Source organism: Suncus etruscus, chromosome 2 (assembly GCF_024139225.1).
Source record: "Suncus etruscus isolate mSunEtr1 chromosome 2, mSunEtr1.pri.cur, whole genome shotgun sequence".
In the NCBI taxonomy this organism is placed as follows: domain Eukaryota; kingdom Metazoa; phylum Chordata; class Mammalia; order Eulipotyphla; family Soricidae; genus Suncus; species Suncus etruscus.
Genome location: NC_064849.1, coordinates 16,770,239 through 16,792,436, shown reverse-complemented (window position 1 = coordinate 16,792,436; position 22,198 = coordinate 16,770,239). Strand labels below are relative to the sequence as shown.

The following is a 22,198-nucleotide window of genomic DNA, read 5'->3' as shown; positions in this document are numbered from 1 at the left end:
ATGGGATTAAAAAACATAATGTGACATTCATGATTCTTGTCTGTTAGTGAGAAACCATAGACTGTTAATCACATTATCTGACCCAGAAAATTAAGAATTTTACTTTGTATGATGGTAAGAACAGAGCCCTTGAATATAGCTTCAGCTGAAAATAGTGACAATAGCACATTTGGAAATACTAAAAAAAGAGCATTCAGATAATTTTCATGTCATTCTGAAGTAGTTTATAATCATATGCATTCTGCCATTAATAGAACATTTTAGTGGTTTTTATAGAGCATGTTATGTGTGTAGATCTATATACATCATTGTCAATCAATACTGCATTTGCATAAATCTGATGAACAATCCTAGATTTCTCAGTTTCTAGGGAATACTGCATTGTGAAAAGCCAAGGTAGATCTTTTTTTTTTTCTTTTCTTTTACTGTGCTGGCTCATGAATCACCAGCAAATATCAGGTAACAGAAAGTAGGACAGATTCAGGACTGTAGTGTTAGCGATGGCTGATGATGATGCATGAAGCAGGAAAAATGGGGAATGTGTAAGTAGCTCATCAGTCATGCCATGGAGAACACTGCTGATGGTTAGTGCAAAAAAATTTCTAGAAGAGCAATTTCATTAGGAAAGACATATATATTTATATATACACACATTTATTTTTTTTAATTCTGCTATGGATAATATCAATGTTTTTCTAAATTTACAAAGTGACGTTTTTGCATCCACTTTTAGGACACAAAAATTCTACACTAATTTTTTTGTGATATATGATATTAAGTAGTGGATAAACTAAACCAAATAATCTGTTCCTTTAATTTTAACAGTCAGAGTGGTTGGTTACTATATATGGCCACATTATTTATAGGAAGAATGTAGAAACAGTTAACTAAGACACAGCTACAAGAAGCTTGATATTTGAAATCAAGTCACATATGATGAAAAGCATCCCCACAACTGGAACATAAATTACTTGCATTCTAAAACCCAATCCATATTTTTTCTAGTGTTTATAACATCTGACCCTAAAACTGTCATTTCTGATTTTTCTAGAAGTTCAGATGACTTAAAACTTAAGGAACTACTAATTTTAAACCAAATTTGTTGCATTTAAAACTTTAATTTGTACTGATAAAAGACAATCAGGCTAATAATGTTCAACAAAATATGTGGGCTTCATTTAGTAGATAAGAATATTTTACTATCCGCTATTTGTTGCAAGCTTCCTACCATGTACTGGTCCTCCTAATTCTCATCTCTGTTGTCTCTGAATATCACCCCCATAACTGTCTTTTCTTTTCTTTATATCTCCAAAGATGAGTAAGATTATCCTATATTTATCCCTCTCTTTCTGGCTCATTTCACATAGCATAATAATCCCCATGTCCATCCATGTATAAACAAATTTCATGACTTTATTTTTCCTAACAATTGCATAATGCAGTTTGAGAAGGGTCTCCTATGAAAGGGACATGCATTATACCCTTCCATTAATTGTAGTGTATCAACAAAGGAGAGAGAGAGAGATGTCTGCCTCAGAAGCAGGTGTGGGAGGATGAGTGGGAGGAAAGAGGACATTAAAGAGGGTGAGAGGGAAATGTTGACATTGGTGGTGGAAAATGTGCATTGGTGAAGGTTATTGCATACTGTATGACTATAATTTAATCATGAGCAAGTTCATCTGTGTAAAAATTCCTGTAGTATGAACAACCTTATAACCATGGTGTTTTACTAAAACAATAATAAACATATCCTCATTTGCATCTACTATCACCAAACATAATGTTTCATAAGTAAATACTTTAAAACTCTTTAAAATAGATTATTTTACTATATTTTATAGATAAAGAGGAAATATAGAAATTATAGTTAATCTGCTCCTTGCATATCTTTCTCTTTCTCAGTCCCTTCCGGCTTTCTTTCTATATTTCCCCATATAACCAAAGATATTGTTGTATTTTTAGGTGAGTCAAGACATCACTCATGGATAGCAAAGGTGTGCTTCTGTAAAGTGTGCTGAATGAAATCTCATCTACAGAAATCTGATTTGGACAAATTAAGAAGCCACAAACATGCCAGTTGTAAATTATAAGCTATGTTTATAAGCTGTGTTGTTATTGACTGTGTTCCTAGATTGTAATGGATTTGCTATTATTTTAGCTACAGTATAATTAATGTATAACTACTTAACATAAATATACAGAAATATCTACTTTTAGAAAATTATTGTCTAAATCTATCTTATTTGCTAGTTCTTACTTTGAATGTCTCATAAAAGAAAGCCAAGCCTAAGAAAGAAACTTAATGCTCTTTTAGTTCCCGTCCCCCTCTTTGTGTTACTAAATTATATACAAGAACTAACATTAAAATTACATTGCTTTTAAAGTATGTAACAAAATGTTTTTAGCTTAATATTGGTTCATTGTCTTTTAACCTGAAAGTTTATCAAATTTGATTGATCTGTTAACATTAGAACATTGTTTCAGTAGATGACTTAAATCCAAGAAGTCACCATGAAATAAATTAATCCTTAAACATAAGCATGAAATGTTGTCAACTAATAGCTCATTCCAAATAGTTATTAGCCCAAATAAATGATATCCAATATACCAAGGACCAATCTCCGTGGTTGTGTTAATTTAGACTTTAATGAAACAGAGTCTAATGTCTTTAAAGATTGATCTTGTTGGCTGTAGATGTAAACTAGGACTAGAGAAACAACTAGTAGGAATAAAGTATAAAGTTTTACATCTGTTTTCCTAGAAAGAATTTTGACTAGCAGGACTCCTTTGGGTAAGGGGAACATATTTGGTAGCTCATGGGAATAATTTAAGAATTAATCCTGGTGAGGCCAGAGCGGTGGTGCAAGCAATAGGATGCAGTAGGATGTTTGCTTTGCACTCACTAACCTAGGATGTAACTCGGTTCGATCCTACAGCTTCCCATATGGTCCCCCAAGCCAGGGGAGATATCTGAGTGCATAGCCAAGAGTAACCCCTGAGCATCACCGGTTGTGCCCCCCCCCACAAAAAAAGAAGAAGAATCACTCCTGGTGATATTTCAGGATATGTTTCAGATATGATATGTTGGGGATTGCTATACTATTTATGTGGCCCCAACTAGCAAGAATTCTTAAATTAAAATATTCAGAGTAACATAAAGAGAAACAAACATGAATTGATCACCTACTTTATTGATATGATTGGTTTGCTGTGATATATATGTATATATATCATATTGTCAAATCCAAAAATCAGAAAAAATATTAAAGATATGACCTATTTTTATATTTTATAGAGAAGTTTTGGTTACTGTAATTCAACAAATGACTCTTTTAAAGCAACAGCATAAGGAAGCAAACATCAGGGGATGCGAAAGATCAGATAATATAAATATATAATTAGTTTAGTCCCAGTACTTAAAAAGCTAGAATTAATATTTCACTTAAATGATTATAATAGAATATAAATACAATTATTTGACTTCACGGAAAACATGTATGAATTCTTTTTCTTCCCTAAAATATGATGTCATTGCTTACAATTACCTTTGAGTTGTACCTTAGAAATAAGTATAGTATCATTGTTTTAAATAACATGATTATTTAAATCAATATTCATGTTTGACCATCTTTTGAATGGTCAAAATGTACTTGCAAAAAGTTTCAAAAGAAAGGAAGAAAAGGGCCCGGAGAGATAGCACAGCGGTGTTTGCCTTGCAAGCAGCCGATCCAGAACCAAAGGTGGTTGGTTCGAATCCCGGTGTCCCATATGGTCCCCCGTGCCTGCCAGGAGCTATTTCTGAGCAGACAGCCAGGAGTAACCCCTAAGCATCGCCGGGTGTGGCCCAAAAACCAAAAAAAAAAAAAAAAAAAAAAAAAAAGAAAGGAAGAAAAGTAAATAGAGTGCCGATGCTGGAATGGCTCCAAGGGAGTCCTCAAAATTTTATTGATGTCAATATAAAATAACATTTTCTTTCAAATAGGGCAGTTTTAATGCTCAATATTTTGGTGCTCAAATTTAATATTTACCAAAAATTACTTTATTTGTCTTTGGATTATGTTTTATTTATTATTTTCCACTTTCAAAGAAGAATAAAAATAAGTTTAATTTATTCCCATAGCATTTTATCTGAAAAAATACTGAATCTCTGATAAATTATGATGTCACTAGTTTAACAAATTAAATATAATTGGCATAACCCTGATAGTTAGAATTTGGGTAGTTTTTAAAGACATTGTTATTGGTATATTACTTTGCAGTTGTATGTTTAAATATATTGATTAAATTACTAATAAATTTTTTTTCATCAGTTAGCATTCTGGATATTCATACTATTAACTTAAAACTTTTGATTCCTAAGAATGAGAGCATTTGATCAATAATGTTCTGTGAATGTAAATTTATGATATAAATTTTAATACTATAGATTTAATACTATGGTGTAGCATTTTAAGATGACATCTTTAGGGAATGGAGTGGTAGCACAGTGGTAGGGTGTTTGCCTTGCACGCGGCTGACTCAGGACAGACGCGGGTTCAATCGCTGGCATCCCATATGGTCCCCCTAGCCTGCCAGGAGCAATTTCTGAGCACAGAGCCAGAAGTAACCCCTGAACACAGCTGGATGTGGCCCCATAAGACAAAACAAAATGACATCTTTAACTCATTTGACTTATATGTGAATTTCAATAATTTCTGTGCATGAAGAACTTAAGATAGTAAGATATAGTAAATTGCCACATGAGTGAACCATGTGGAAACCCTGATGACTACTTGGGTGCACAGTTATGAACTCAGGTTCACTGCTTCTTATTAGGTGTTTGTCTTGATTAGGTTTTGTACATTGAGCCCTAGGTAGCAAGTGAAGTGATTGTATGAGGGAACAACCATATTTGTATTTAGTTTTCCTTGTCATTACAATACATATTTTACTGTAAAATATCTTGTGTGTTCTTTGTTGGTAATATTCTTGGTGATATTTGTGACAATATATCTCCTCCAAAGATTTTCCAGCCAAAATTCTTTCACTCATTGTAGAATTACACATACACTATATTGTCAAGGAATGAAACTAGGGGTTACAGAGAAGAGGCATTACTTCTATGTGCCCAGGCAGAAATAGCAGCAGCAATGCTTTACTATGCTGCTCAAAGTGTCCATACAAATGTTTTAGAATGTTCATCCTAGGGAGTTCCACACAATGGTGTACAGAAGGCAATCTGTACATGAAAGCCACTTCAAATATAAGACAAAAGTATGCTTTATAAGCACACCTGTAGTCTCACACTGGGAACATTTGTTGCCTTTAAAAAATTAATGCAATTATGGCTATTTAGAATATGACAATATTCAAAACTGATCAGAAAGTATTTTGGTACACATTAACACTCAAATAGTAATACCATTTGAGAAAATTTTGTTTTCTTTGTAGATTTTTTAGTATATTTTTTATTTATTTAAACATCTTGATTACAAATATGATTGTGATTAGGTTTGAATCATGTAAAGAACACCCCCCCCTTCATCAGTGCAACATTCCAACCACCAATGTCCCAAATCTCCCTCCATCCCACCCCACCCCCACCTGTACTCTAGACAGGCTTTCCAGTTCCCTCATTCATTCACATGATTATGGTAGTTCTCAGTGTAGTTATTTCTATAACTGCACTCACCACTCTTTGTGGTGAGCTTCATGAATTGAGCTGGAAGTTTCAGCCCTCCCCTCATTGTCTCTGAGGATTGTTGCAAAGATGTCTTTTATTTTTCTTAAAACCCATAGATGAGTGAGACTATTCTGCATTTCTCTCTCTCCCTCTGACTTATTTCACTCAGCATAATAGACTCCATGTGCATCCATGTATAGGAAAATTTCATGACTTCATCTCTCCTGATGACTGCATAATATTCCATTGTGTGTATGTACCACGGTTTCTTTAGCCATTTGTCTGGTGAAGGGCATCTTGGTTGTTTCCAGAGCCTGGCTATTGTGAATAGTGCTGCAATAAACATAGGTGTGAGGAAGGGGTTTTTGTATTGTATGTTTGTGTTCCTAGGGTATATTCCTAGGAGTGGTATAGCTGGACTGTATGGGAGCTCAATTTCTAGTTTTTGGAGGAATCTCCATATCGCTTTCCATAGAGGTTGAACTAGACGGCATTCCCACCAGCAGTGGATAAGAGTTCCTTTCTCTCCATATCCCTGCCAACACTGCTTGTTCTCATTCTTTGTGATATGTTCCAGTCTCTGTGGTGTGAGATGGTATCTCATCATTGTTTTGATTTGCATCTCCCTGATGATCAGTGATGAGGAGCATTTTTTCATGTGCCTTTTGGCCATTTGTATTTCTTTTTTATCAAAGTGTTTGTTCATTTCTTCTCCCCATTTTTTGATGGCTTAGATGTTTTTTCTTGAAAAGTTCTGTCAGTGCATTGTATATTTTTGGAGATTAGCCCCTTATCTGATGGGTATTGGGTGAATAGTTTCTCCCACATGGTGGTCTTTGTACATTTTTTACAATGTTCTATATTTAAATTCTTTTACAATTATTTGGATGAATGTATTAGAAAATATAGTTTCTCTTCAATCCTTAGAAGACAAAATATAATAATTAATTTTTAAAAACAACCTTGTTTCTATGTGTCTAAGATGAAGGTTCACAATACATAAATTTCAACAGATTTTAAAATCCTTTTTTACAAAATGGATACATTGATATAAGCTTAAAAATTTATATTGCATGAATTTTACATACTTGGTAACTTTTGTTTTTTTTTTTGTTTGTCTGTTTTTGGGTCACACCCGGCATTGCTCAGGGGTTACTCCTGGCTGTCTGCTCAGAAATAGCTCCTGGCAGGCACCGGGAACCATATGGGACACTGGGATTCGAACCAACCACCTTTGGTCCTGGATCGGCTGCTTGCAAGGCAAATGCTGCTGTGCTATCTCTCCGGGCCCCACTTGGTAACTTTCATATAGTACTACATACTCTGTTTTTTCATAAAATGTTGCTTCATATACAAACTGGTCTGTTGTTTGTAGTTTTGTAAAAATCGTGTTATTTTGTTAAGATGAATATAGTTAAAATTAGAAAATACTTTCTGAATTACCTGTGTCAAAACAATTGGAAATTAAAAAGTTAGTCAAGGACATAACTTTTGGTGAATTTATTTGTATGTGTTTCATACTGTTATTTATCAACAAGGGCTTTACAAATGACACGTAGAGAAAAATGCCAGTTGAAAATGAACAGGTCTCCTAGTAAAAGCATGCCTCTAACTCCCAACTCTGCTTTCCCATTGCGATGCCCTTGATGATTGCCTGCAAGATGTACAGTAATTCCACTGGCAAGACACTGTGAGGTCCTTCACAGCTCCCTTTTCTTTCCTCACTCCTGCCTGTCACCTCATCCTGGCCTTCTCAGATATCATCTTTTATAAAATTTTTACTTTTTCTCAAAAACAGTCTGTGGGGAAGGAGGGGTTGGGGGGCATTGGTGGTGGGAATACTACATTGGTGAAGGTGGGGCGTTCTTTATATGACTGTTACCCAATCATGTCTGTAAACAAGGTGCTTGCATAATGATATTATTAAAAATAAATAAAAACTTTACTTTTTTATTTTGAGAAATACTATATTAAAATAAGTTATCTTGATTACTGAGGGCTTTTTGTTGTTGTTGTTGTTGCCTTCTAGTCTTAAACCTTGCTCATTGACACAGGAACAACTTTATTTTTACCTGAAGAAAGCATAGTGCAGGTAAATAGACTGTGATAATTGCATCATTGTGAGTGTATTTATAATGGTATAAATCCCAAGATAATTATTTTAGTATGCCATGAAAACTGAAGTCTATTGAAATAATTTTAAATGATGTTCAGGGAGGAATGTTGAGCATATATGACTCTTACTTTTGGCATCATTTCTCTAAATCCTTTCTTTCCTTCTCTCTTCTTTGCTCTTGCACTTGTTCTATTCACAGAATGAACTTTTCTCATATTAATTTTAGGTATTCCTACTGTCTAAAACGTGCTACTAATTTAAATGATTTTTTTCTTCATAGATAATTTTTAACACAAAATCTAATTAGCCTACATTAAGTACAATATTGTGCCTAAATCAATGTACCAAATGCCAACAAAATGTCAATATTAATAACTGTATGCAGTAGTAATTGGTTGGCTCAGATTCATAAGACCTATTATTTATTTACTTAGCAATTACTTCCTTTGCAATTATTTGTTAATCGGATTTTTTTTACTTTGTATATATTTTCTAGGGAGAAGGTGTTTTCACACAGTTTTGTTACTGAACACCATCACCTTGATGATGCCAGCTAAAAGGACACTAGCGTGTCCTTGATTTTTCTTTTACATTTAGAAACTTATTGTAAATTCTTCAGTAGCAAGATAGGTCCCATCTGAAGCCCTTCTTCTGTATTAAGAGTTCTTACAGTAGCATTATCTACATTTGCATCAACATAAAATTTGTAGCTACACTCAACTGTGAACCCTGGTTTTTCCTTTTGTATCTCAGAACCTATCTTCCCCCCCACCTCCAAATCTTTAGCAAAGAGACATGCTTTTCCCTGAGTAATCAGAGTAAACCTGCACCTGAGATTGTTTTTATGCTGAGAAAAATTTCTTGAACTTGGTCTTTATTTCAATTTATTAAATATTTTATACTTTTAAAATATCCTGTCCATTTAAGCAAAAACACGTAGTCCAATTTCTGCAAGAATCTGAGGCTCCTTTCTAACCTTGTGGAAAATAAAACCTACCATTCCAATTGTTGCTAGTGTAGTGCAGAATAGAACCCAGTTTTGAAATATTTAAGTATGCTTTCATAGACAGAATCCTGCAGCCATTTGTGTCCTGAGAGGTTCAAAGGTAGTGTTGGGTTGGTTTGCAGACTTCCTGTCATGTAGGTGGCAGTAGCACTCAAGGCTAGAAATTCTCTTTCACATTCCCTTAGCTCAAGTGTATTGTGCACCCCGACTAAAAATCTTTGTGGAAGAGAAAAGACGTATAATGTAGAGACAAATTTCTCTATGTCCTTACACATCTCTAAAACACTATTTTAAGTTTGTGCTAAAGCGATTCCCATAATGTGAAAACATTCATCATTTCCCCTAATACAGAAGTCATATTCTGCTCTCGTCCACGTTGGTAGTATTAGGTTTCTGTTTCTTTATTTACTGGGATTTTAGTTCTTTACTTTCTCTGGATGAAATCTCTTTTTAAAGAAAAAAAAGAAGAAAATTCTGTGTTGTTTTTTTTTTCTATCACCAAAGATTTTCTGGAAAATTTATAAGCATCTAAGTAACCACACTTAGTAAATATGAGAATTTTTTTTCCTTTCGTCTTCAGATGAAGCCATTCTCTCTGATTGTCCTAACTAACCATGATTGCATTCAGGTTAGTTAGAAGTGCAAATCGAATAAATGATGCTCCATCTAAGCAGAGAAGCCCAGGGCATCAGAAAGAAAGCAGAATACAAAGTGGACATGCAGGCTGGAGCTGAGGGCTCAATCACTGACTGGAGAAACACAATTAGAAATAAAACCCAGAAGGCCGCCTTTAGGTAAGCAAGTTTGCTCTGCCTTAGAATTGGAGAGTAATGAGTAGGGTGTTTCTTCAGTTCCTGGCATTTTGCTAGAACTGGAACATGTATAGCAAATACTGGCAGCTTTTACAAAGGGATTTTCAGAAATTTTTTACATAGGATGAGTAACGTGCCAAAATACCAAACGGAGAGATAGACATAATTTCAAGCACAAGTTATCAATTCCCTGGATATGAGGAAGTCTTTGAGTACTATGAAGGAGACAAAGGCAGGAAATATAAAAGGGTTTCAGAATAAGTTTTTACTGCTTCTCCCTTTTTCTTTCTTTCAATTACTTTTCCATGTAGTTTGCTGCAGTTATTGGATATTGTGTTCAGAGTCCTGGTATTGTGTCTCAGCTTTTTCACTTTCCTTACTACCAGTCTTTCATTAGCAAAGTAGTGTAATACCCTGAACCACAATTTTCTCATCTATCCACTGGGACTAATATTGCCAATCTTTTAAATACCATATTAATTTACTAGTATTGAATATGTTAAAAGATAATATATGACTACACATACTTTTTGTGATATTAATTTTAAGCAATCATTATAGTATTCTAATGATTAACAAAGCTTTAAAACTCAGATTGGAGAAAATAAATAAGCTAAATCAAAGATTTTAAGATTTTTTTATATTCACTGAATACTCTCAGGATCAAAGGTTCGTTTTCAAACTTCGAAAGTTTCCATAAAGACTAAAGCTTGCTTTCTTAGCTCGGTGCACAATAGTGATAGTAAATAATTATTCTGTTTTTCTTTTTATTTGTTTTTTATTAAATCACTGAGATACAGAGTTAAAAAGTTGCTGATGGTTGAGTATTTTGGTCATACAACGTTCCAACACCGATCCCTTCACCGGTCTTCATTTCCTGACACTAATTTCCACAATTAACCTCCCATATCCTCCCTACTCCTACCTACCTCTATTGTGGACACTTTTATGCTCTCCATATATATTTATATATATATACATATTTGTCTATTTCTTCTTTTTTTTCCTTTTATGCCTCTTGGTTTACACCACCATTACTGAAGGGATATTATACCTATATCACTTTACTTTTTTTCTTTTCCCAGTTCTTGTCCAGAGTGATCATTTTTAGCTATTATTATCATAGTGGTTCCTTCTCTACACTTTCCTTATTATCTTTGCGTATTATTCCCATACTATGTGCTTTATTCAACTATCCTGATGAGTTGCTCATTTTATGCCTTTCTCCCTCTGACTCATTTCACTCAACATGATACTCTCTATACCTATCCATGTATATGTAAATTTTATGACATCATTTATTTTTCCTAGCAGCTACATAGTGTCTCACGTGCAGATCTACTATAGTTTCTGTATATACTCATCTATTCTTAAACTCTTGGGATTGTTTCCAGGTTCTGGATATTGTGAATAGTATTCTAGTGTATAGAAGTACAGATGCCTTTCTTCATTTGTGGGGAGGGAGCAAAGGTGGAAGTAAAGATAAACAAAGAAGTTCTGCACCTCAAAGGAAATATTGATCAGAATACAAAGTATAGAATGGGAGAAATTATTGACCCAATATCCATCTGATAAGGGGTTAATATCTAATATACATAAGTTACTGGTAGAGCTTAAGAAGAAAAAAATTATCCAACCCTGTCATAAATGAGAATAGATGAACAGAAATTTTCTCAAAGAAGAAAAAAAAAGCACTTGACAAATATTTCACATCATCAAAATAGATGAATATCAAAACAGCAATATCATATCATCTCACACCACAGAAAATGGCACACATTAAGAAAAACAAAAATAACCAGTGCTGGCATAGATGTGGTAGGGAAGGCAAATGAAAAATGATATTTTTGAAATGAAATGAAAAATGAAACGAAAAATTGGATTATTGTATCTTCACATGTGTGTATATATCTAAAAAAGTATACCAGAATTATTGGATTATTGTATCTTCACATGTGTGTATATATCTAAAAAAAGGTATACCAGAATTCAGAGCCCAACTTACGTCAAATAAATAGTTCAAAGGACTAAAGTATATACATTCCATATGGAGGCCAATGTTACTTTCTCCTGCATAATATGGTTCCCTGAACAACTAGCTGTGCACTGAGTTTGGAGAAGCCTGTGAGGACTAATATGTATGATCTACAAACAGAAAAGTTCCCCAAAAGTTTCTAAATCAAGCTATAATAAGGATGAAACTTAAAGACTTTATGTTAGAGCTAGTCAAAATATTGTGTAATTCTACTTTTTTGAAAAGTCTGCAGTAGTTAAAGTCACATAGCTAAGAGTTGGAATCAATCTGATATCCAACAATATCATGAATATGTGGTACATATATACAACATACATAAAATGGAATACCACATAGCTGTGATGAATGATGCAGTCATGCAATTTGCTGAAATTTAGGTGGAACTAGATGATATGTTAAATGAAGTAAGCCATAAAAATAAAAGATAAATGCAGAGTGATAAGTATATGTGGTATTTAGAATAACTGCATGAAGGAATGTAATGGCTTAAGTGTATGTCTAAAACTAAACTATGAGTAACTTTGTAAATCACAATGTTTTAAATAAATAATCTTTTAAAAATGACAGACTGAAAGTATATTAGAAATTACTAGGAGTTGGGGAGAAAAAAAGGAAGGAGGGATTTTCTAAGGGTTTTCTAAGTGCTATTTTGCAAAATAAAATATATTTTACATTGTGTAGCAATGTAAACTACATTTAATACAACAATAAAATGGTAAAATTTAACTGTAGTGAAATTTGTGAATTTTATGCTAGGAATATTTGACCACAGTTAAACTTACATTTGACATGTTTTGGGGTTACACTCAGTAGAGCTCAGGACTTACTCCTATCTCTAGGTTTAGGGAACACTTCTAGCAAGGTTCAGAGGGACCATATGGGATGCCAGAGATCAAACCCAGATCACCCACAGCCCTACCCACTATATTCTAGCCCACTCCAGCTGACACATTTACAATTAAAAATAATAATAAAACCTTACCATTCAGGTAGTATCTGACCATTTTTCACTGAAACATCTAAGCAGAAAATGGGCTGGTCGGGAGAACATTTATATTTGTTGGAAAATCAAGGATCAAGATCAAATATCAAAGATTAAAATCTAAGATAAAATAACCAAGACAGTGAAAAAATTGACAGAAACAGACAAGAGAACACTAAAATTGGATGATTAATAAGGTCAAAGAAGTAAAAAGATATTGCTCTCAAGAAATGAAACTGGAGACTATATAAGTAACTTCAGAGTAAGAATTGTAATAACATTTATTTCTTCAATTCAATAAATATTTTTTTCAGTTCTTGTGGCAGGGTTTATTTTAGTCGTATGGTAATATATACACATACTCAAAGGCAGGCAATTCTCTTTCAAAATAAAAAAAATAGATGTAGGAAAAGTTATAAAAACATTTGTAAATTGAGCCAATTAAAAATATCAGTGAGGGGCCGGAGAGATAGCACAGCGGCGTTTGCCTTGCAAGCAGCCGATCCAGGATCTAAGGTGGTTGGTTCGAATACCGGCGTCCCATATGGTCCCCCGTGCCTGCTGGGAGCTATTTCTGAGCAGACAGCCAGGAGTTACCCCTGAGCACCGCCGGGTGCGCCCCCCCAAAAAAAAATATCAGTGAGAGTATAATACTATCTTACACACTTGAGCTCAGTTCAGGTTGAAAGGTAAGTTGGCAGGTATGACTCTGGCAGGGGTATTTCTCTATAGTAAATGATCCCCATTTGTTACATGATTAATGAGCAAAAAATATAACTTTAGTATAGCCTAGTGGAACAAAATAGCTTAAAATTTGTTCATCTATAAATTTTTTAATTTCATATAAAAATAGTGATACAAGTTCTCTAACTTTTGGGTCCAGAGTGATAGCACAGTGATAGGGCATTTGCTTTGCATGTGGCCAACCCAGGATGGACCCAGATTCAATTCCCGGCATCTCCTGTGGTCCCCCAACCCTGCTAGGAGCGAATCCTGAGTACACAGCCAGGAGTAACCCATGAGTGACAGCTGGTGTGGCCCCAAAAGAAAACAAAAACAAACAAACAAACAAAAAACCTCTAACTTTATAGTTATTCAATGGACTAGGAAAACAATTACTTGAGAACTTCTCAAAAAAAGCTTATCAGAGTATCATAAGAAGGAAAACAAAATAGTCATAAAAAAAAAAAAGCTTCAAAGTATTATATGAAAGGACCTTAAAGCAATACCCTCAGGTAAGTTATTCCAGATAGATCTGCCATTGCCAAGCTCAGGTCTCTGGGCCCTTATCAAGATGGAGGCATACCTCATCACCTTACAGAAGGCTCAGAAGGCTCAATGCTCCACTCACCTATAACCACTTTCTATTGCCTCTAGAAAAATAGCACAGAGTCGAGATTAATTCAGAGAGACATTAGCAGCTGTTTTTCTCAGTTCCAGAGTTCCTGAAGTGTACACATCAAACTTCACAGTGCTCACAGACCAATAGATGCACCAAACATGAGATTAGAAATTTGTATAGAAGCCCAATTAGCTTTATAAGTGAAACCAATAACACAAAAGATTCAACTACCACAAATATAGCTCAGGAAATCCTCAGCCAATCACTTAAGAAACACCATTAGCAATATATGCCATAATAAGCAATATGAACTATTTTATTCCTGCTAAAGAATCAGACTTGGGTGGGAAATTGGGGAGATTCATGGAGTGAAGAGCATATTGGTGCTAGAACTAGTGTTGTAACACTGAAGGCCTGAAACAACTGGATTGTGAAAAAACTTTGTAAATAACAGTATTTAAAGCTTCATACAGTATTATATCATATATACTAGATACATATATAACTTAAATATTTAAATGTAACATTTCTCTAACATATCGTAGTTTATATTTAGAAAGTCAAAATGTGGTTGCACATACATTATAATTTCTAAATCAAAATTTTATTTATTTTTTTTAAAAAGCCTGTCTAGAGTACAGGCCAGTGTGGGGTAGGGAGGAAGGACACTTGGGATATTGGTCATGAGAATGTTGCACTGGTGAAGGATTTTGTATATAAATAAATATATATATATAATCAAAAGTAAAGAAAAGAAAAGATAAGGCCTCCCAATTCTTACCACAGGCTGTGTTCTTTACACTGACTGTATAGAAAGAGGTACAGTAAATGCACCCCATATACACCTAAACACAGACCATTTCCCTGGTCTGTATTGTGAATTGGGGGGACAAAAAAAATGAACCAAAATTTTAATAGCTACCTTTTATTGAACCATTTCTGGGTTTATTATTTAATCTTCACAGCCATTTTTTAGATAAATTTTATTCTTAGTTTATAGATAAAACTATTTCTGTTTGTAGAAACAGAAATACAAAAAAGTAAATTACAAAAGATTTCACTTATATTAATTCATGGAAAAGTAATTTAAATATTTAGCATAGTTTGTGCAAGCAGTTTTTTTTCTTCAGGGATACTTCAGGGTATTTTGTAATTAACTGCCTTACCTGTGGGTCCCAGTTTTTCATTCGGGATTTGAAAACTACAATGTAAAAAGTATAAATCTATTTCATGCCCACTTGTTATACAGAAACTAGTATTAACAGCAAGAATGCCACCAATTTGAACAGATTTAAATAAATTATCAGAAAATGATCGTTCTGATTTTAAAATGGAACAAATTATTGCAACGACAAGAAACAAAGAACTCATCAAAAGCCTTTAATTATGATGATATTGGAAGCTGTAGTCTGGTTTATAATTATTCTATTTTATTTTGGTTTTTTGGTCATGCCTGGATATGTGTTCAGACATTATACTGGCTCTGTGCACAGAAACTATATGGGGTGCTGTGGATAGAAACTGAGTTGATTGAGTGAAAGGCAAGCAACTGCTCTCTCTGTCCTCTTTCTCAGTAGTTTGATTCTGCATTTTCTGATGCTAGCTCTCTTTAATCACTAAGCTCCCTAAAGCACATATAGATAACATTTTTAAAAATCAATCCAGTGTAAATCATTCCACTAACACTGTGCTCAAATACAACTCTTTGAAGCAAGTATTTTTTTTTACTTTTATCTTCTCATTTATAGATGAAAATGCAGTGCATGAGAAAATAAGCAATTTTTTAAAGGTTACACAGTTGGACTTGGAGTTTTGCAAATTGAAACAACTGGTCTCCAGTAACCTCTGCTCTTAACCACAGTCCTATTGCCAACCATTTCACTGTCTCATATTGGAAAATGAACAGACAAATGTAGTGATCATTTTAGCCTCCCCCATATTTCAAATATATTTGGCGTTATATGTATGCTTTGCCATCTATCCCCATTAGCAGTAGTTTGTATCAACTGCTACCTGACATTGTGGACTTTGTTGGGTAATAGAATTCGTTGGGTAAAAGACCTTACTTTCTTGGAGTCCTCTGTGGACTGTGTGCTCAGGATGCTTTGTGCTCACAAGGGCTTTTGACCAGATAAGTGGCCTTTTGAATGAGAAAAACTAACTAGAATGGACTTCCTGGCTAGAATATCAAGGTCCTTTCAAGCATTACATTGAAGTCTTCTGTGGTGTTTCTTGATCAGAAAAACAATTTAAAGATGATTTCAGCTCTTTCAACAAAATTGTTAGCTCAATTGTCTACAGCAGAGGTTTCTCATCCTTGGCACTATTGACATGTGGGGCCAGATAATTCTTTGTTGATGGGGGCTGCACCGTAAATGGGAGGATTTTTAGCGGTATCCCTGGCCCTCATCCAGTTTCCAGTAAGAATGCTTTATACTAACCTCCAGTTAAGACAATCAAAAATGTCTCTAGAAATTGGTAAGTAACTCCCAGAAAACAAAATTCCGAAATTCAGGGTAAAGAAACACTGGCTTAAGGTAAAATTTCCTCCTACATGATTACCAGAGTTTGTGAGTATTATATTGTTTTATTTTAAAATAATTCCTTCTAGATTGATTACAACACAAACCTTATTTTGCTTATATCTATGAAGAAATTGAGAAATATTTATCACTATATTGTTTATTTCTTATCTTTTACCCCAATACTTATAACTCTCATCTAGATGAGTACTACCAAACCACATGTTCCTCAGACTCATATTCACAATAAACTCCAATCAAAAAATTCAGATACAAAGCCATCCCTCAGCAACATTTAATAACATTTAAGCCAAAGTGCCACACACTTCCCCCAAAACTGTATATTTCTCACTCTAATTTGGAAATTGGTCTCCACGTATTATGAGTTTGGTTTCCTAAGTAAGTTCCAATCATTCATTTTGTCTTCCCTATTGTCACTTCCGCATTTCATACTCTTTCCTCCGTGGGAGAAAACATCCATGGGAGAATTCACTCTAGCTCTTTTGTTTTTTGCTTACACTCCATCATTGGACTAATATTTTAAACACCAGAGTTATTCCTTAACTAACTTGAATGCATTATAATCCTGCCTAGCAAGGCTTACAATACCCTTTTATAGTACCCTTACTTTCTTTCTAAATTCTTATAATATTAAATTGATTAAATAACATTGTCTCAGAGAATAATGACACTAGGGGCTGGAGAGATAACGCAGTGGTATGACATTTTCCTTACACGTGGGTAATCCAGGATGGACCTCAGTGCCATCCCCTGTGTCCCATATGGTCCCCCAAGTCAGGAGTGATTTCTGAGCGCATAGCTAGGAGTAACCCCTGAGCGTCACTGGGTGTGATCCAAACTCCTCTCCCCCAAAAAGAATAATGTCACTATAAAAACTTGAACCTGAAAACAAAATCATAATATATTGATGCTAATTATATTCTAGAAATAGAATAAATAGATAAATAGATAGATAGGTGATTGATAGATAAACAATCTTAGCTGCTTCTACACCTGAAGTGGACAGAAATATTTGCACTTTCCTTTCAGAACATGAAAACTCAGAAATCCCTACTAAACCATATCTGTGTCATGGCACAAGCCGGAGCATTCTATGGAGCTTTCAGTTATTATATACTCCAACAGAAATACAGTTGAATCTTTATACTCTTCTTGAATCCTTGAATTCAATCTGTCATTTCTATTCTGAATTTCATCCCTAACTAGAAAACAATGTGTATAAGACATAGCTTTGGGCCGGGCAGTGGCGCTAAAGGTAAGGTGCCTGCCTTGCCTGCGCTAGCCTTGGATGGACCGGGATTCGATCCCCCGGTGTCCCATATGGTCCCCCAAGCCAGGAGCAACTTCTGAGCACATAGCCAGGAGTAACCCCTGAGTGTTACCGGGTGTGGCCCAAAAACCAAAAAAAAAAAAAGAAAAAAAAAGACATAGCTTTGCTTTTTTAAGAATCAACGTACATTCTAGGTTGTGTCTTTATTTTTCAAACCCCTCCTGTAGTCTTTTTCTTTCCTGCAGTGAGATAGGATAATAGTTTATTTTCCCAGGTTTGCTGTTTGTGACAAATGCCTGATATCCTAGCATATCAAGGCCTGAATTAAAAATATAAAAAACTTATTCAAACAAAAAAATCTCTCTGTGTATCTTGTAATTTTTCTTCAAAAACAATAAACATTGCTGACAAGTGGGAGGGTTCAAAAGATACAAGAAACTCAGAGACTTCAACAGAAATTCTTGGTAATTTTATTGCATAATAAGATTTTTTTATTTACTTAAGGCAAATGAGTTCTAGGGTTATACCAAAGATTATGAGTAATTTTATTATTAATTTTATATGTCTACTTTCTAGGAAATGGTACAGTTCTTATAGTCAATCATTGGATTGTCATTTCTGTCTAGGTATTTTTTAGATATGAGTAACATTTGACACATCTACAGATGAAGGGTAAAGCTGATTGCCTTCATAATTTGCATGGTTTTTAAACATATGAGTTGAATAGTAGAATGTGTTAAAAGCCAAAACTGAGGTTCAGAAATTTTGCAACACTACCTGAGTTATGAGTCCTATCCTAGATATTTTAGACTTCAAACTTACTTCTGAATTGTATTAATGAAATCTTTAAAATATCTCTCCTTCTATCAATCTATTCTACTGGCTGTGTTTCTCTGGAGAATTTTTACTATAGGATTAAAGGCAGAATTATATTGGATTTCACACATCAGTAGACCTGGATTGTCATAGGTAACCTATGGTGATCAGCAAAATTCAATTGTGATAGAGTGAGTGAAGTCTGTTTTAAAAGTCTCAGTTTGGGCAGGACTTAGAGAATGAGGGTGATCCATTATGTCAAAATCTATAAAGAGATCAAGGAGAAGAACAATGTCAATAAAGCTTCTATAGTTTGCAACAAACTGGTTAGGTCTAATAAAAAAACTAAGTGTTAAAAATAGGCAATGGAAATGAGTATCCCTAATCCTAAAACTGTAAATCCTGTAAGCAAAAAAAAAGAAAAAGAAAAAGAAAAAGGTGTAAAAGGAAATGAAAAACCCAATTTCCTTTTCTTAGCTAAATGGCTTGAGCATGAGCTCGATTTTGAAAACCATCCGTCTTCCCTACCTCTCCTCAGCCTCCAACCAAAAAGGGAACCATAAGACACTGATGCTGAAATTCTCGTTTCCTATTTGCTCACAATGTATGGTATAATTCTATATTTTTATAAAATAAGCAAATTAACTACCTCTGGAATAGTTTAAACTACAAGAGGTTGATCTTATACAGAGATGATGAGAGATATTGTCAACATTCATTTCTAGTTAAAATATTAAAAAATACATACATGTAATAATACATGTAACCACAATTTTAAAAACTATCCCTTAATTAGGAAGGGGACACTTCCTTTGAAAAACTAAATTTGCCAAAAATCTTTAGACAACTTCATACTTAATCAGTATTTACTCAAAGCATTCCATTAACATTAGAAACAATTACACAATAGTTACTAGGAACTACATGGAAAATCAAAAGGACAAAATAATGAGTGAGTGAAAATATGGAACAGAAAAATTATTTAAAAAAATGTAAATAACTTACTACAATATCAAAAATATTAAAATGTGGTAAAATGACCAAAATAAACATTATACAAACATTATACAAACAATTCAATAGATTTAAGATTTAAGATTGAAACACTAGGGATAATAGTCAGTCATAAAATAGAAACAAAAGGAATCTATTTACTTTGCCAAAATTTACTAAGACAGTAGAGAAAATATAAAAACATGCTAATTATTGACTATAAAGCTAAACATTTTACTGAATAAATTAAAAGATGACTGAAAAAATTTTGATATACTACATTTATACATGGAAAATCATTATGGTAATTATAAAATTTTCCATTAATGAAGCTGCAATCAGGCCCTTAGTATATGTAAATGGACCTATTTATAATATAGTCATTTTCTGAAAAACAAAATTTAGTGTTTAAAAATTCAAGAAAGGGAATTCCTATATATATGAATGCTTAAAATATGTCTTAAATTTATCTCAAATCTATAGAATACTAAGTAAAATTACTTTTTAAAGATTTCAAGCAAATCTTTAAGAAAGTAATAATTCAATCACCAATAAGTTAAATAAACTTACCAGGTCTTCAATATCAACCTTTCTTAATAGATATGTGTGTTATATGTTATATGCTCCCTGTTAGCCCCCAGGATATTTCAAGAGGTTCAAGGTAAATTTCAAGTAAGTGGGGGAGCATGGCATGAGACTAATGGGGATAAATGGTAGAACAGGCTGGCCAAGGACAGGAAACAAGACTGATAGGGTAACAAATTCGAAAAATATTTAGAAACACTGTTCTAGACCACAAATACAGAAGTTTATTTGGCCTACTACAGCCTCTTCAGGGAAAAAAGAAGATTTAGCAGGAATCCATATGAAAATTTATCTTCTTTAAGCAAACAAAAATAGCTCCAATTGCATCTGACCTATTGCTGTTCTTACTCCATCATTTAGCCTTTTGTAGAGGCAACATTGGCTATTTGGGAAGTATTGCTATAGTTTAAACTTAATAACGTAATAGATGATTATGAAGACAACCAGTAGGCTTTTAGGTCTCTGATTAAAATCATCAACTGAAGGAGACGCAGGCATGAGGATGTTGTGGGGTATCAGGAGGTACGCTGGGCGTGACCTTCTGGCCTTTTCGGGAATGGGGTGACATTACTATGGGGGGGGGCAGTGGAGGTCGAAGAGGATCGCACTCTTTTTGTGGATAATCTGGAGACGAAAGTCACTGAGGAGCTTCTATTCAAGCTTTCCACCAGACCTGGCTGGTAATAAAAGTGAAAATTTCCAAAGATAAGGATGGTAAATCCAAGCTATTTGCCGTTGTAAATTTTAACCACGAAGTACCTGTTCCTTATGCAATGAATCTACTCAATGAAATAAAACTCTTTGGAAGGCCAATCAAAATTCAGTTTAGTCGGAAAGTAGCCATGCATCACAGGGTTTCAGTTTGTCATATCCCCAATATCTTGTTGGAAATTCAACATCTAGCGGGTATGAAAGGACTGTGGATAACATGTTCCCTTCAACACAGATAGTTCGGAGATCTTTCTCAACTCCAGAAAATTTTCAGAGACAGTGATGAATAATATTTTGAGACAGATGTCATATGGTGGGAAATTTGGTTCTCCACATCGCATCCATCAAGATTTTCTCCATCAGTTCAGTCCCACACTCATTCCTATAATCAATCCTCAAGCTCCCAATGGCACCAAGATATAACAGCATTCCAGCATAAAGTCAGAGTTCTCATCCCTACATAGCAGATAGACATTATAGTCATGAGCAGCAGTACCCTAATTGTGAACAGTGTTACAGTGATTCTGGCTCCGACCATCATTACAGAGGAAGCAGAGATGATTTCTTCCATCATAGAAAAGAGTCACGATGGCTGGAGCCAGGACTATGACAGTAGAAGAGACAGTAGTAGAGATGGGAAATGGCACTCATCTAGACACTAATAGTGTCTGAAGGACATTATATAGGGTCATTGTAGATCCTTTGTGCAGCATTGATCTGGAAGTATTTTGTAAAAAATCTACAGAGCAACTTTACAAGTTGCCACATTCCCTGATATAATTCTAATAGCCTACAGTTACAGTCAAATACAGAAATTAGAAAAATTATAGTTCCATTAATACTGATTTTCATAAATAATCTTTCAAGGGAAATACAAAAGAAAATGCCACAGTTCCTAATCATTTTAAAAAATTGAGGAAGAGATATAATTTATAGGTTTATTGTATTGTAAAGCAGATATTTTAATTGTTAACTTTTTGTATTGCAAGACGTTTTTTGTTAGTGATTCATATTTTCAGGTATATGAAAGAGATCAAGTTTATAGTCTGAAATAACTGTATTTTGTTAAGTGAGAAAATGGTGTTTCAGTGAATCATTTTACATATTTTATGAGAAAAGGTTATTGGCAATGTTTTGGATAGAAGTAATATATAACTTAAGAGAATTTAAATTCTGTGGCATGCTCCTTTAAGCTAAACCCTAATTGAAAATACAAATACAATTTATTTGTATTATGCTGTTTTCAAAATTAAAAATTTTTTCTTTTGGTTTTTGGGCCATATTTGGTAGCATTCAGATGTACTCATGGATCTGCTCTCAGAAAT

The 22,198-nt window shown here is 34.1% G+C and overlaps 2 protein-coding genes, 1 non-coding gene and 1 pseudogene across 3 annotated transcripts in view; 3 read left to right on the top strand and 1 right to left on the bottom strand.

Moving 5' to 3' along the window:
• The window catches only part of WDR72 (WD repeat domain 72), a 205,734-nt gene extending 203,716 nt beyond the window's left edge, over positions 1 to 2,018 (top strand). Inside the window, exon 20 of the mRNA XM_049769302.1 lies at positions 1,963 to 2,018. Coding sequence (XP_049625259.1) covers positions 1,963 to 2,018 — 56 coding nt within the window. The remainder of the gene's footprint in view (positions 1 to 1,962) is intronic.
• Positions 1 to 22,198, bottom strand: part of LOC126001626 (protein unc-13 homolog C-like) — an 853,998-nt gene that overhangs the window by 471,663 nt on the left and 360,137 nt on the right. The window lies entirely within an intron of this gene.
• Positions 14,720 to 14,850, top strand: LOC126002699 (small nucleolar RNA SNORA51). Its single transcript, XR_007493371.1, has one exon. It is a non-coding gene; the product is annotated as a small nucleolar RNA SNORA51 (small nucleolar RNA).
• Positions 16,331 to 21,535, top strand: LOC126001625 (RNA-binding protein 7-like; annotated as a pseudogene).